Genomic DNA, 15,965 nt, shown 5'->3' with positions numbered 1-15,965 from the left:
TACAACAATGGTCTATGGAGTAGTGTAATACACATAATCATGCATAACTCGCAAACGCAAAATCGGAATCAACTGAAAGTTTTGGGATAAGCTTTTTCGTGGATATCTATTGAAAAATGTCACAAAAAGAGGATGGTAGGGTGACGGAATACTCCTTTAATAAAATGTTACGAGAGATTCGAAATAGACTTTTTGATTCTTTTTAAATCCTGGTGTTAAACTTAGGTGTGAAATTTAGTCTTGTAGTGTAAGATTTTCGATTTTTAACATGCTTCAAATTGGAAGTAATATAGTTTGCTAATGAAGGATTTTCCCCCAACTCTCTAACGCACATCATCGGCGGCTATATATCATAGTTTTGTCAGAATTTCAGTTTCGATCGACTTCCAGGACGACAATAAGGTGGTCAGTAGCGTTCTGAGTGAGCATACTCCGATAATATTTGAAGAAAATTAATGACCTACTTGAACAGTATATATTTATTTAACAGGGCATTTCGTGATCCACAGCATCACCTCCCCACCCTACTTTTCTCAAAAAAGTTGAGATTTTTATATCTCTGGAAACCTCTGGCTTCATAATGTTTATGTACAAAAAAATTTCTTGCAGAGTAATTCGTTTTAGATATCGTGAAATTTCGTTTTGGTATACCAGAACGTAATTACAACACATTGTCTATGGGTGTATCAAAATTAAGTATACAGTTTGAAAAATACCGCTAGATTAAAAAGCATGAGGTCTGTGGTCAAAATTCTCTAGTTGCTAACTTAATCAACATCTTGCACAAGTCCTCCTGCATATCTTGATGAACTTCAGAGACGCATAATTGCACAAGTTGACATTTTCAAGCAGGACAGACCTCTCATTAGACGTGGTGTGAACGCCATGTTGAGAAGAGCCGAAATCTGCATACAGAAGAATTGTGGGCATGTGGAAGACTAAGACTAAAACTGTCAATAACTGTAAACAGTAAAGAAAGTGGTGAGACTGTTTTGTGATTTGTATGTTATTTTGGTTTTAATTTACTTCGCGCAACTGCTTTTTGTAACTCGGTTCACAAAAGTAGCCATCAAATCCTTATTAATGGTCACACGCCAGTGATTTTTCAGCTGTAAGAGGACAAGATGTTGATTAAGCAACTAGAGAATTTTGACCAAAGACCTCATACTTTTTAATCTAGCGGCATTTTTCAAACTGTATACTTAATTTTGATACACCCTGTAGAGCATTGTAATACACATAAGCATGCATAACTCGCAAACGCAAAATCGGAATCAACTGAAATTTTGGGAATAAGCTTTTGTCGTGGATATCTACTGACAAATGTTATAAAAAGAGGATGCTAGGATCACGAAACACTCCTTTAAGTCCTTTGTACTGTTGTCGAACCCCGTGTCGAACATCTTGATACCCTTCAGAAGTCGAAGTACTTGACTATCGACCACACACGCCTCGGCACACCCCTACTCGTTTTCACCGACAACCGTGGACCCGTATTGTGTGTGGTTGTTCACAGTGAAACCGTGGACCCATACATACAGACATAATTATCATAATCCAAACGTGGACATTACAGTCAATCCGACTCAATCGACTAAGGGGCTGTGCAATAATTATGTCTAGGAATCTAAGTGATTTGTTCCTAAAGATTTTGTTAAAGATTAAGGCTCCTGCTAGCTTTATCTTTTAAATTATCGTTTTAAAAAAATCGTTACATGACCAACCAATATTACGGTAAAAACACGTACACCGGTCGTGTTCATGCACACTTTTTGCAAGCATAGACGCATAATATTGTACAAAACCAAAAATAATTTTGCAGTCACCGCACCGCTCACCTTGACTGATTTTGAAATGCTTTTCAAATTGTGTTTCTAAGCGTTACGAATGACACGAGCAAACTGAATATCTCTGCAAACAACAAAGCTTGAATCCTACACACCCTTGACAGTGATCACCAAGTGTTAACAGCCAGGTCAATATCACAACCAAATCAAAATAATGCAGATTCTGTTACCATTGATTCAAAGGCGATTCTGTTAGCAGTCAACCTGATTCACCCAGTGGTAAGTTAATCATATATTTTATTAACGAGACCAATTTTCCTTAACAGTGTAATAAAATAATTAAGGACAAAATATATCCAGCATGAAATTGTTGAACAAGAAACAGTTCAACAATAATTGTACAGTTTTAATGTACATGTGCCATTAACTTGTATCATGGTTGTCTGGTTTGATTGATTATTATTATATAATTATTAATTTTGATTGTTTATAAGTAGCTATAACATTTCTAAAATATATTTTTGGAACATAATATTAATAATAATTGCAAATAACGTATGTGACAAGAATCTTCACCTAAACCCGTTAGTAATGATAGATTGATTAAACTGATCATGTACATGTACTATTTTCTAATACACGGGCTCATTTATCCATTTTGCGTGTGAACTTCAAAAGTTCTTTTGCATAACACTTACAAGGGCATTTCGTGATCCACAGTCTCATCCTTCCAATTTTCTCAAAAAAGTTGAGATTTTTATACTACTGGAAACCTCTAGCTACATAATGATTTTGTACAAAAAAATTCTTCGTTTAGCAAAAATATCATCAAATTTGAATATTAGGTTCTGGTACACCAGAATGAAATTACAAGACTGGAGAAGTATAATACACATAACCATGCATAACTCGTAAACGCAAAATCTTCTTGGTATCTACTCAAAAATGTCATAAAAAGAGGATGCTAGGATCACAAAATACTCCTTTAAGATAAATTACCCTACTTCTCTTTCAGTTTAATCTTCTTTTCATTTTTATATTCTTAATTTGATTAATTTTAGTACAAACTTAATGAAAATATTTCAATATGCGCTTAATTTTACAGCGGGTGGAAGAAGGTATCCCCTGCTGACGACCATTATGGCTTACAGCAGGATACTGTTGGTGTTACTTCAAATAGTTGCCGTGTTTGGATATCCTTCTGGTCCTCCTACCGATGTATGTGAGAGCCAGCTTCCTAACCATGGAGGTTCACCATTAAACTCTAATAGTCCTGTCACGTTAACTGTCACACCGACTACCTATCAATCTGGCTCTACCCATCAAGGTACTTGAGGATACTCTCCAATTCTCATAATGTGTGTTAGATAGGCTAGTGATAGTGCATCACTGTCAAGAGGAATTAGTCTAATGGTGTCAATTAAAAGCGTGTCACAATATAAATATGAGTCTAGTCTCAGGCTGGCGATGCAATGTACTACTTATGCTCTATTGAGACATGTCTTAATTTCTTAATTCAAGGAATACATCCAACCTGCATACGCAATATCACTGAGACATGTCTCACAAGCTACGATTGACACGTCTTAAATATTGGACATGTCATGCATGGTAACGTATCGGCTTCGTTAGGTGTGCATGAATACATGACTTTAAATCTGGTGTTGTGTCTTTGGCAAGGAACGTGACGTAGTAGAAATGTATCTAAAAATTGGCATCATAGGACGTATTTTAGATTGTTTTTCGAGCATAATAAAACAACAACAACAATAATAATAGTAGTAATCATAATAATAATAATAATAATAATAATAATAATAATAATAATAGAGCAATAATATTAATTTATTATCTGATCCGATATTATATATTGAACATATTTATTTTTATTACTTCCTTATTCGATGGATTTTTTTAGTTACTGTATCTGGAGGGCCGTTTAAAGGATTTTTTGTTCAAGCTCGCCGTCAGGACAGTTCATCTAATCAAGCTATAGGCCAGTTTGGGAGTCCTCCAGCAGATACTAAACTACTGCATTGCAGCCCTGGATCTAGTGTGAGTAATTTTACAATTGGTAATCTTGAACTTAGGTTGTATTAAAATTGAAAAATCATTCTGTTTTTTGCACCTTTGTTAGTAACACAGATGTGTTAACCTAGCATGCTAGTGGTTAAGCCGAAAGCTTTTATATAGGACATTTTAAATTGTAACATCTTGCATCTCTACTTAAAACCATATTATAACATTTGCTGAGGAGAACGCCCTCAAAAAAAATTAAATTCAGGTTTTTACACGATTGTAATGTACTTTAGTAAACAAAGATTCTCTGCAAAAATCAAGACTTTAGGTGCTGTAGTTTTGTCAAAATCCGATATTTTGAATAAACCGCCTGAATCAGCGTTTTATTATTACGATAGAAATATTAGTCGAACGCGTATGCGATGTCAACACACCCCTACGTACACGGCGTGCGGGACACACACACACACGCCAGAGGGTCGTACCATATTACAACCGCCGGCGTGACATGCATTGGCGCTAGTTGTAAATTCCGATTTTCTTTGCTTTATTTCACTTGTTCGGCTCAAAATTAAAAGGGGACATATCTGACAGTAAATGCTAATATTTTATTGAAAATTAATACTAATCTATTTTAAAAAAAAGTTATAATATGGCTTTAAGTTAAGAAATTAGCTACACGTATTTGAATGGGGCTCCAACTTTGTCAGTACTGACGTTTTTCTTATTTTTATCCAAATGACAATTTAAATGACTAATCCTCACTTTTTTAGACAATGTATACAATATTTTTAATGTTTTCATACTTTAAATGAAGAAGTGAAGCTCAGGAAACTGGCACTATAATAAGGGAGATTCGATCGAACCAGTGCACACTCACGATTGCATGTCGTTGATTTTACCACCACAACAGCTCAATGGCGGATCTGCCGGGGGCATGTAATGATTCTATTCTCTCACAAATGTCTCACGACCATGTAAATTGATTATATAAAGAGAGAGGGCGGCATATCTGCTGTGCCCTAGCAGGACATCAGTCAATGTGAGACATTGAAAAGTTATAAATACTTTCGCTGGGATCACGGAATGGGCCCTTACCGTTGGTTTTGCCCATATAAAATCACCAGATATCATCAGCATAATCATCTAAATCAAACACACTCCCTCATCCAAACAAGATGAACCCTACCCCCAAACACACATCCACAATAGACAGTGGCGGCACCAGGGGACATGGGGGCCCCAGTCAGAACTCTTGCCCCCAGTTGCCCCCCCAGTAAAAACCCAAAGTGTCCATTTGTTGATTTTGCCCCCCCACCCATAGAGTAGTGAACAATTCAAATCAACAATTACTACAATACAAAAATGACCAAAAATCAAAAGAGTACAAAATATGTCCGCATCAGGTATATATCCGTACACACTTTCTATTCATACGTAGGGGTAGATAAAATTAAATTGAAGTTTTAACTTTAACAGTACACTATTTTTCGTTTACCTGGGATGTTTTCACTAGCTCGACTAGTGTCTTCAGCAGATGGTGATGCTGTGATGATATCTTGTCTACAATCGGGATATCGCTCTCTGATGACGTCATGACGATCAGGGATTGTATATGATTGTCTGCGCTGATTGTAACGCTAGTTATATCGGTGAATCTGCCAGGAAGCTTGAGAAAAAGCTTAGTAACAAGTCTACTGCTGGTAGCTCCAAATCAGCGGTCAAAGAACATGTGGTGAGATTTAAGGTCACCAGGTTGATGGGGAAAACGTCAACAAGGTGCTCGAACGTGAACAAAAAGAATTATTCCGGAGAGTTCTTGAAACCATTCAGATAAGGACTCAAAAACCGAGACTGAATCATGACCAAGGACTAGAAATAGTCAATCATAATTATGACATCATTTAGTGAGATATCCCGATTGTAGACCAGATATCATCACAGCATCACCATCTGCTGAAGACGCTGGTCGAGCTAGTGAAAACGTTCCAGGCGAGCAAAAATAGGGTCGATCCTTCATGTAATTATTTCGTGTAATCTAATCCTAACTCTAACCCTAATCCTAACCCTAACCCTAAGCCTAATCCTAATCATAACCCTAATCCTAACCCTAACCCTAATCCTAACCCTAATCCTAAACTAACCCTAACTCTAACCCTAACCCTAACCCTAATTTCGTGTAAAATTACATGAAGGAATAACCAAAAATGGTGTAGTGTTGAAGTTAAAACTTTAATTCACATACATTCTTGTTTACATTACAGAATGGTTGGGTACACAGTAATAACGAATTAAAATCGCCAAGTAGAACGATTACATGGATAGCGCCCAGCACGAATGAAGGACCTATAAGATTCCGGTAAGAACAGAGGATGGTTTGAGTACATTCCCATAATGCATTGCACTTGAGCTAGCAAAGCCTATTGAATTACATTGAACAGATGTTGTTTTGAAAATGTCATAATACTCAGAACGCTACTGACCATCCTCTATTGTTATGCACAGTCGTACCAAAAGTGGATCGATACATGTTGAAATCAACACAATTCAGAGATACACATTTTTGGGTTTTATTATTTTATTTGAAATTATTTTTCTCGGTTAAATAAAAAAACAATAATTTTATTTTGTTTCAGTAATGTCAGATAAAAGCATCATGCTTTGATACACTTCTTAAAACAAATCCTGGTGTTAAAATTAGGCATGAAATTGTGTCTTTTACGGTATTAAGATTTTTGATTTTTACAGGCCTGAACTTTGCCCGTGATCTTTTTTGATTTTCACTTTTTAGCGATTCAAACTAATATAGTTCGCAAAAGAAAGATTTTTCCCAACTCTACGAGGCACATCGTATGGGTTTAGTTTTGTCAGAATATGCGTTTGATTTCACTATTTTTCACTTGCGACTGCCAATGCCCAACTCAGTCCTTCATTGCTAACACAACCAGCAGAAATAATCGATATTTCTGTTCTGGTTTACAAAATCATTCATCCATGGATATATTCACAAGTTGATTTTGACAAAATTGGTAGTCGGAATGGTGCAATCAAAACCGAAATTCTGACAAAACTATGATATATAGCCCCGTATGATGTGCTTTAGAAAGTTATGGAAAATCTTTCAATAGTCAGTGATAGTGAATTATTTACTTTGAAAAAAGTTGACCCAAAACAAGCTCATGGGGCAAGTTGAAGCCTGATTGATTGATTGATTGATTGATTGATTGAACGCGCGCCTCATGTCCCTGTGGAATCACTTTTGAGCTGCCTTGTGAGAGCAACATGAATACAGAGGCTCCCGAAAATTTTAAATATTGCAGGGGCCAATGGTGTGCCTGGCCAAAGTTACTGAAGGAGCCCAATGGTACTTACCCATAGCCACAAAAATTATTGCCCCCCCCCCCGGTTTCGGACGAACCAATGTTTGATTATAATAAATTCACAGAGACTACATGCAGTACATGTTGCAAGGAAACATTCTGTCTTTTAATTTGATGACTCAATATCATTGTCCCAACAGAACTCCAATTGTTCAAATATATAATACAACAAGTGGTGAAAATATTTACTGGGCTCCAGATGTCACTACATCAGCTCTGCTCACGTATTCACAAAGTACTAGTAAGTATAATTATTATGCTTTAGCTCGTTTTGAAAATCTTTCCGTTTTGTATTATTATTTTGTATGAATTAGAATGCAGGTGAGTTTGATTTGCTGATACTATCCTTGATATTCACAGCTAATATAGTCTATTTGGTTTCCTCGAGGCAGTGACGTCAGTACTTTGTCACAATTAATTTGTAAACCATAGACATTATATAACTAGAGCAATGGCGTTATGGCGACCGTTGTATTTTGTCGAGCTAGCTGGAGGAATTTGCTATAGGATATTAATGTTTACATTCGTTAACGTCATTTGGATTATTGTATTTTGTGAAAAATATTTGTACACACACCTGCCAATTGAGTGAATGAACGTGACAAATACTGCGCCCAGCCCAGCATACACTGAAGTAACTGCCTTGAGGAAACCAAATGGACTGTTTACATAGTTACCCCATTAGAAGGTTTGTGAAAAGTAGTGTGTCAATTTAGGTTTCTCTTTGTCCTGTTCGTAGAGGGATATAGCACAACTAAATCGATATAGTAGTACTTTGGTTTCAAGGGGTGTCCTAGCGAACCTTTTCAGGTTAGCCCCTGTTGAAAAGTAAACATGACCTACACCAACTATCATGTGTGAGAAATGCCATATGGGTCAGTACATGTCGTATAATTCATTTAAATTTGTGCACCGTGAAGTTGAAGCTGCTATATATTAATAGCCCTTACTTTATCAACTTGAAATTGCAGCAGCAGCAACAAATGCTGTCCTTCTCTAGTAACATATATTATTATGACATATACTAACACATGGTTTATTTTTCAACAATGAGACCCAAACTTGTAACTGTTTTCAACAAGATCGCAGACCAACAAATGATGTATCAAAATTCACAGTATTAAAGTGTGTAGCCTATCCAGCGAGGTTATTAATTTGCTCAATACCATTTCAAGTGTAAAGAAACTTTTTGTGAGCAGTTGTATCACCCGTATCACAACCACTGACATTTGCTATCTCTTCGTTTTTCGTTCAGCACCTGAATGGAGTGAGTGGGGTTCATGGGGGTCATGCTCCTTGACATGCGGTTCAGGGGTACAGTATAGATCGCGTTCTTGTACTGATCTTGATCCATCAGACGCATATAATACGTGTAGTGGTTCCACTATGGACGACCAAGATTGCAACACTCAGGTTTGTCCAGGTACGTAACGTACATGACGTAGAGTCAAGTTTAATAGCTCAACCGGTAAGGCATTAGACTCATCAGGTGCATTGGTATAATGTGGCGATGCGAGTTAGCTCAACCGGTAAGGCATTAGACTCATCAGGTGCATTGGTATAATGTGGCGACGCGAGTTGGAGCCCTGGTGCAGTCCCTGTTTGTTCTTGTGGAATAATTGAGCTAACTTGAAAGTCCCTTGGGCAATTTGAACTAACTGCTTATGGTCTCGATTACACCATACGAGAAATCGGGGAGCTGATCCTGGCTGCGCTGGTTATTGTGGTGACATAGGTTGTGCGCTTCTTAGCTGCAAGATGGTTTGTATGGCGTGTCTTGGACAACAGTGATCAGCGTTTTTTGTAATCTCACCTACTTTTGCGAGTTTGATATAAACCTTGTGGACATCTGGTTATTATGGTTATCTGACGCAGTTATTTAATAATTGTAGGAAAACAATCATTAATGATCTTTAAAAAGCAATGACCTTTAAATTACACCTGTATAGAATAATGATAAACATCTACAATTATTATTAAGTCGGTACTTCGTTTAAAGTTTAACATTATTATGTTAACGTAACAGATCCTGTATGGAGTTCTTGGAGTGTCTACACAGTATGCACTGCAACTTGTGGTACAGGCACACAATACAGAACACGTGAGTGTACTGATCCCTATTCTGATGATGAACCTGAATGTGAACGCGGTGCAGCTGGAGAGGCTCTAGGGAGGGAGCCTCGAGATTGTAACACGCAAGACTGCCCAGGTAATTTATCATTATTTTGTTTATACCTTTGTTTGGAGTGTGAAGGTTTGCCTATTTGGGTCCCCGCCCCCTAGTGCAAGGGAAAAAGAGGTAAAAGGAGGAAGAAAGAGGGAAAAAGAGAGGAGAGAGAGGGGGAGAGGAGGGGCAGAGAGATGAGGAAGCCATACGATATGCAATACCCCTGCCCCCCCCAAGTGCAGGGAAATTTGGTGGATTTGGGCCCCCCCCCCATACAGGCTTGCCCCCCCCCCCCTGGCAAAAATCCCAGCTACGCCGCTGAATATCACTGTTTCACATACGTTCATGTTAGAGAATGGGATGCATGCATTATTTTTTATTTTTCTTCAGTTGCCACATGGGGACAATGGACTCCTTTTGTTGGATGTACTCGTACATGTGGAGGTGGTACGCAAAGAAGAACACGCACCTGTGAAGATCCAGATGACACTGATAATGACGTGTGCATTGGTGTCGATTCAGAAAATCCCCCATGTAATACACAACCATGTCCAGGGTTTATTGGTAAGTGTTGTAATGCAGGAAATTATATGCAAACTTTTTAAAACAAAGGACTCCTGGTACACCGGCCCAATGTTAGCTAAGCAAATGGGTCACGTGGTATAACGTCTTATTACATGATGGAACTTGACATTCTGCTCGTTGGAATTTGTATACGCTAGTTTAATACTATTAGGAATAAAAATAACTTCAATGATTTTAAACTTCGATATTTTATGGACTGCATGCAAGCAGTGTTAAGAGAATTGATCGCCTCTAAGAATACTAAAAACATTGTTTGACGCAATAATTATGCATGTATGTATGGATGGTGTATACCTTCTAAAGACGCCTAAGATAATATGCCTAACCTTGAACGTTCAATATGCAACCTTGGACGTCCAAGATGTAATCTTTTTTTGATTTGATTTGTTCGGGTTGTGACAACCCTGGATAACCCAAGAAAGCCTCTATCGAAGCTTATTTCCATTGGGGTCCATTTGAACACCGGGACGGGTTGGGAACAGTCAGGGGTTAACACCCTACTCTTTTCGAAACTGACTGCGAGATACATGTACAGGTATGGCTCTCTGCACACGGGACCGACGGCTTAACGTCCCCTCCGAAGGACGGAGTACTTTCATGATTCATTTACCCAATTCTAAATGAACCATGGGGGAGAGCAGAAGTCTAAACTTAATCTACAGATGTTGCCAATTAATTTCAGACTTTTTTTTTTCCAAGTCAATATCCCAGCAAATCGCCACCGCCGGGAATTGAACCCGGGACCTCATGCACCAAAGGCAAGTACCCTAACCATTGCGCCACGCTCTCCCTTGTTACACGTCTAAGAATTTCGCGGTAGACTTAAATCGACGAATCACAGAGCCAGGAATCACAAACAGCTAATCGTTTTACGCGTATTCAATTACTAGCCAATTAAATCTTAGATGCCTAAGATTTTACACGCTTAAGATTTTACACGCGCAAGATTTCTTGGACGTCTACGATTGACCATATACGTGACCTATAATAGTGGTGGACGGTATCGCGATACGCCCAAAATGTACGACGGACACTTATAAACTTGCCGTGTTATTTGGAGGCACACCACCAAACAACATCCCATTGAAGTACATGTAGTAACAATTAAAAAAGAAAGATTGCATTTTAGACGTTTACATGGTTTAAGGTTATATCTTGGACGTCTAGAGTTAGGCGTATTATCTTAGGCGTCTTTAGAAGGTATCCGCCATCCATATGTATGCACGTACATGTACAACAAATGATGTTGATAATATATTATTTCGTTTCCAGCTGGGGAGTGGGGTGAATGGGGGGACTGGTCAGCCTGTTCAGAGTTATGTGATGCAGGGCTACAGACACGAAGACGATTATGCTCTCCACAAGACAGTTGTTTTGAAGGAGGTGCACCCGTGCAGACGGAGACCTGTTTCATAAGGGCATGTGATGGAAACGAATTAGGTAGGCAAACGTAGAAGATAGGCCTACATACGAGGGCAGAAAAAACATTTCAGAAATATCAAAATTATTTTACTTAAAGCCATAATGTACGATTTCCGTCAAATTCTTTATTCAAAATGGTTGAAATAATATTAGAATAACTGCGGTAACGATTGCTGTCCATATTGAGCTGAAATAACAAGGTAAGCTGAAAGAAATCCCACCGGCCATTTAACATGCAGCTCCATGGGAGGACATAAAGTCATAATAAAAACATTATGACTGTATGTCGCACTTTGATCTGTTGCACGAAGCCAAACAATTTCGCCGATTCCATTTAGGTGCAAGTTGAGACATGTGTAAACATTACAAATATGCCAAAACATCAGGTTTCAGTGACGCCGACAATGGGGGTTAAGGGGCGTGTTACTCGGACCCACGGGCCCGGGGTCCTATGGGGCCTGTAAAAATAAAGAAAACATACCTTAATGAGCCCATAAGCCACAGAAAAGAGACTTCGTGGGGGGCAAGGGGGCCAGGCGTTCATTTTACCCCACGGACCCCTAATACTTCTCGGCGACACTGTGATAGGTTTTAAAACAATTAACCAATTTCATAAATATTATAAGATCGTACATTATGGCTTTAACATACCTATTATATTAAGGACCTATAATGAAGAAATAAAGGGTAATGCATTATCCTTTACACCCAAATATTGTGTCCGAGGCAGTAAAAACGTAAATAATGGGTGAGGCGCAGCCGAACCCATTATTTAAACGTTTTTACTGCCGAGGCTGCACCCTTTATTTCTATTCTATTATCAGAAGATTTAAAGAGAAAATGTCATTTCTGGGCACAAATATTTTAAGTTGTTTACTTCAAGGTGGAGCGCGTACGCGTAAGTGACAGCGCGTATCGCGGAAATATTGCGTAGTGCGTAGAATGTGTTACGGTGCTCGACCCATTGTTGCAGAATAATGGGCTCACAGTGCGCGATTTGAATAATGGGTCGTGGAGGTAATAGAATGATCAAATAAATTATAATAATTAGAATACCTGCTGTAATAATTCCTAATTTATATTTGCTACAAGCTACGCAATATCGATAATAATAATAATAATAATGTAAATTAATGTGAGTGATGTTCGTGGAAAATGACAGCACTATATTGGGTGAACCAAAAGTATCTTATACTGATATAGAATATAATACCCCGGGGGAGGGGGGCACTTCAATATGGAATGGATAGGCCTATAGGTGTAGGGCTGGCACTTTTGCAGTAAGTGGCATTTGGTGAGATCAAACTATAACAAATATGGGGTCACTGTATGAGAGCATGCTTTTCGGCATTCGGTGAAATATGTACAAAATATGGGGTTATCATGGTTATTGGGTGAGAGATGGACCGTTTGGATCTAAATAACAGGGGCCACTAAAAATATGACCTTTTTAAAATGGGGTCTTTGGGTGAGAGCCAAAAGAAGCCTTGAAAATTGAATTTTTAGTTCTAAATGGCTTCAATGATAAGAGTCTTTTGGGTGGCAGGTCGAAAGGAAAAATATGGAGTGTTTGGGTGACAGCGGTGATGAAAATGGGGGTCTTAACAGCCCTACATACGCGTTACCTCCAAAGTGGGAGTGCCCCCTCCCGGATATTATAACGTTATAAGAAACCATCTTTAAGCAAATCAGCCATTTTGGGATATTTTACCATACCTTTCAGAATGGAACGAGTGGTCCAACTGGGGTAGTTGTAGTGAAACGTGTGGTCTTGGTCAACGACAACGAGTGCGTACATGTGAAGATCCCATTGAGCGTGATGATAGATGTTATGGAGACAGTGTGGAGACAGAAGCATGTAATGACCGATGCTGTGACTGTGGTGAGTTGAATCAATAATATTTTTGACATGCTGATAATTATGAAGTAAATAACATCATTATTTCACAAATTGATGGAGTGTTGAGGATGATAACGGTAACATTTTTATATTCCTTTGGCCAAAAACATCTCAAATTCAACATGTTCAATGTGATATAGTTTTCTCTTGCGTTTTCCCCAACTCAAGCTCAAAATGCTCGAAACTTGTAATTTATATAAAGTATCTTGTTCGTGGACATAAGTTACGTTTTAAGGACATCAAAATTATTTTCAAAGACTTAATGTAATACGCGATGTTAAAAATCGATGTTATGTTGCATTGTGTTGTAAACTTTCATCATTCCATTGTCTACGTGTAACACGGGTGATGAAATGCAGTTTACAATCCCCGCCATAGACGCATCATTTCGTATTTTAGGTGAGATATACACTCCCACTAGATGAGACCCAGCCATTGAGCTGCCATTGAGGTGTAGGAATGCGTGAAATGAGATTCGTCTATAAGTCGGTATATAAAAAGGCTTGTAGATACACAACTCCAGCTTGTTGGCTTCTTTTCCATCTCTGTACATTTGACTCATTAATTGTCCACTTTGCTTCCCCTTTACTTTTCACCCAAACTTCATTGTATACCTCTAACAGTTGTATACAATTGTGTATTTACATACATATATATATACATATGTGATGCGATCAAGCAAGATCAGTCGGAACTCGGAAATATTAAATTTTCAGTTTCTTATAGATTATCAAAAGCATTTACAAAGCTGCATTTCGCAGAAAGCCCCACTGAAATTGAACAACCAGTTCCAAAGATATGAGCAATTAAAGAGTGTCCAAAACAAAGGAAACAAAAGGAAATATTTCATTTGCTTGGATATATCTCAAAATCAATATTTCCGAGTTCCGACTGATTTTGCTTGATCGCATCACATAATTTTTTTTATATTGTTATTAGTTAATCATGTCGTGTGTCGGTATTTTTCCTACATTTCAGGTGACGTTAGCTTAGAAAACTTAATTTGGATAATCGTTGGAATCGTTGTATTCTTTGGTATTGTTGGGGCTATTGCTGCAGCAATGTGCGTCTGTGCACGAGCTGGATTCCGACCAAGAAATAGACAGCCGAAAGGTTTAATAGCGTTGGACTTACCACCTCAAAGAATAGCAAGAAGACCATATTACTAATTTATTTCATCGATAAACAATGGAAAACTTCACGGGATATTGAATACAGTACCTTTAAACATATTAAATATTATCATCCAAGACCTGCATGATTCTGGAGAAAGAATCGGTGGTGGCCGTGGCGTCCTTAAAAAGAAGAACATTACAATTCCATGGCTTATCAATGCTTATTGGCTTATAGCAATACAGTAGATCCACAATCGAGCACAAATTAGTCCGGCATTTTTTCGATGGACATTTGTGTTGTGAAAACATTTAAAACATTTGTGCATACAAATACATATTCATAATCAAAATCGTGTTTAATTTTAAAACATTGGAGGATAGCTTTCATACTGTTTGCACCGGGAGTTTTTGGATGGACCAGTATCAGTTGCTATTGTTGCTTTCATTTGTTTCTTACAGTGTCGTCGGCTGCAATATCCAAGCACTGACTTGTTCATTTTACACGTTGTATATGATTATTTAGAAATTATGGTGTTTTCAGGATTAGTATTGTACATTTTAATAAAAATAAATTTAAAAAAGAGTGAGCAAATAAAGCAAGACATATTATTATAGACATTAAAAAATAACCACAAATTGCAGTCGTGATTGTTATTGAATCTGTTTACTTTTATTGAATCTATTTATTTTCTCACTGGACAGTAAAATTGTTGTCAATTGTCAAATAAGAAGATGTTTTTTGAATCTCTATATCCATTTGTATTAGACACGTATATTTTGTTGTTGGATCAATCTACCACAACAATAATAAGAGTTTTTCATAAATAAAATATTTTTTATTATTTTTATAAATTTTAGTTAAATATTTAAGTAAGTATTTTGTTCTTGATTTTAATGATATTAATACACAAAATAGTAATCTCTTTTGCATTGCTTATTCGTTTGTTCGTTATTTTGTCTTTTATTCACATCCATTAACGTAAACGAGGAAAACTGACTGGCGCGCACAACCTCGTACATACACAATTACACATGACTTGTACGGTACTGGCCCGCGCTCATTGTCATGTACTCAACTCAGCAAAGAAAACAAAGGTTTGGACGCACGTTTAACAGCCATACGATGTCATCCTAAGGGACGCACCATTAGATTCTCAGGTGGGGGGTAGGAAGTTTTTGAAAAAAAACCTTCACCCACTACATGAGCAAAAAAAAACTTTCCCCAACAACACTAAAAAAAAAAGAAAAAACTTTCCCCACCTAACAGTGTATAAATGCAGGAAATTAAAAAAAAATTCCCCCGACCCTAACTTCCTGCCACCCCCCGAGAATCTAATGGTGCGTCCCTAAGAGAGCGGCCAGCGCACGTGCCCACCTTCATGCTCACTAGCTACGCCACTGCAACAACAACAACAACAAACATAACAACGTATATTTTATTCTTTTTTATGTTGAGTTCTGTTTTTGGTTGACCCCTTTTTATCCACCATCATTTCGGCGTCCCCCTAATGTGGCCCATTGCAACCCCCCCCACCCCGAGCTACGCTACTGCAGTTGAGTCCTGAGAAGTAATGCTAGTCAAACGCACAC

At 37.9% G+C, this 15,965-nt stretch overlaps 1 protein-coding gene across 1 annotated transcript; it reads left to right on the top strand.

Annotated features, from left to right (window-relative positions):
- The first annotated feature begins 1,898 nt into the window (after window positions 1-1,898).
- On the top strand, window positions 1,899-15,174 carry LOC140157094 (coadhesin-like). Its single transcript, XM_072180170.1, has 11 exons — window positions 1,899-2,066; window positions 2,893-3,114; window positions 3,706-3,842; window positions 6,071-6,165; window positions 7,327-7,427; window positions 8,442-8,609; window positions 9,213-9,395; window positions 9,744-9,917; window positions 11,211-11,378; window positions 13,084-13,242; window positions 14,239-15,174. The coding sequence occupies exons 2-11, from the start codon at window positions 2,928-2,930 to the stop codon at window positions 14,427-14,429; spliced, it is 1,563 nt and encodes a 520-aa protein (XP_072036271.1). The 5' UTR covers window positions 1,899-2,066; window positions 2,893-2,927; the 3' UTR covers window positions 14,430-15,174.
- Window positions 15,175-15,965: the final 791 nt, after the last annotated feature.

The sequence above is a fragment of the Amphiura filiformis genome, chromosome 1 (genome assembly GCF_039555335.1).
Source record: "Amphiura filiformis chromosome 1, Afil_fr2py, whole genome shotgun sequence".
Lineage (NCBI taxonomy): Eukaryota > Metazoa > Echinodermata > Ophiuroidea > Amphilepidida > Amphiuridae > Amphiura > Amphiura filiformis.
Note: the sequence above shows the minus strand (reverse complement) of the source record. Positions and strands in the feature narration are given on the sequence as shown.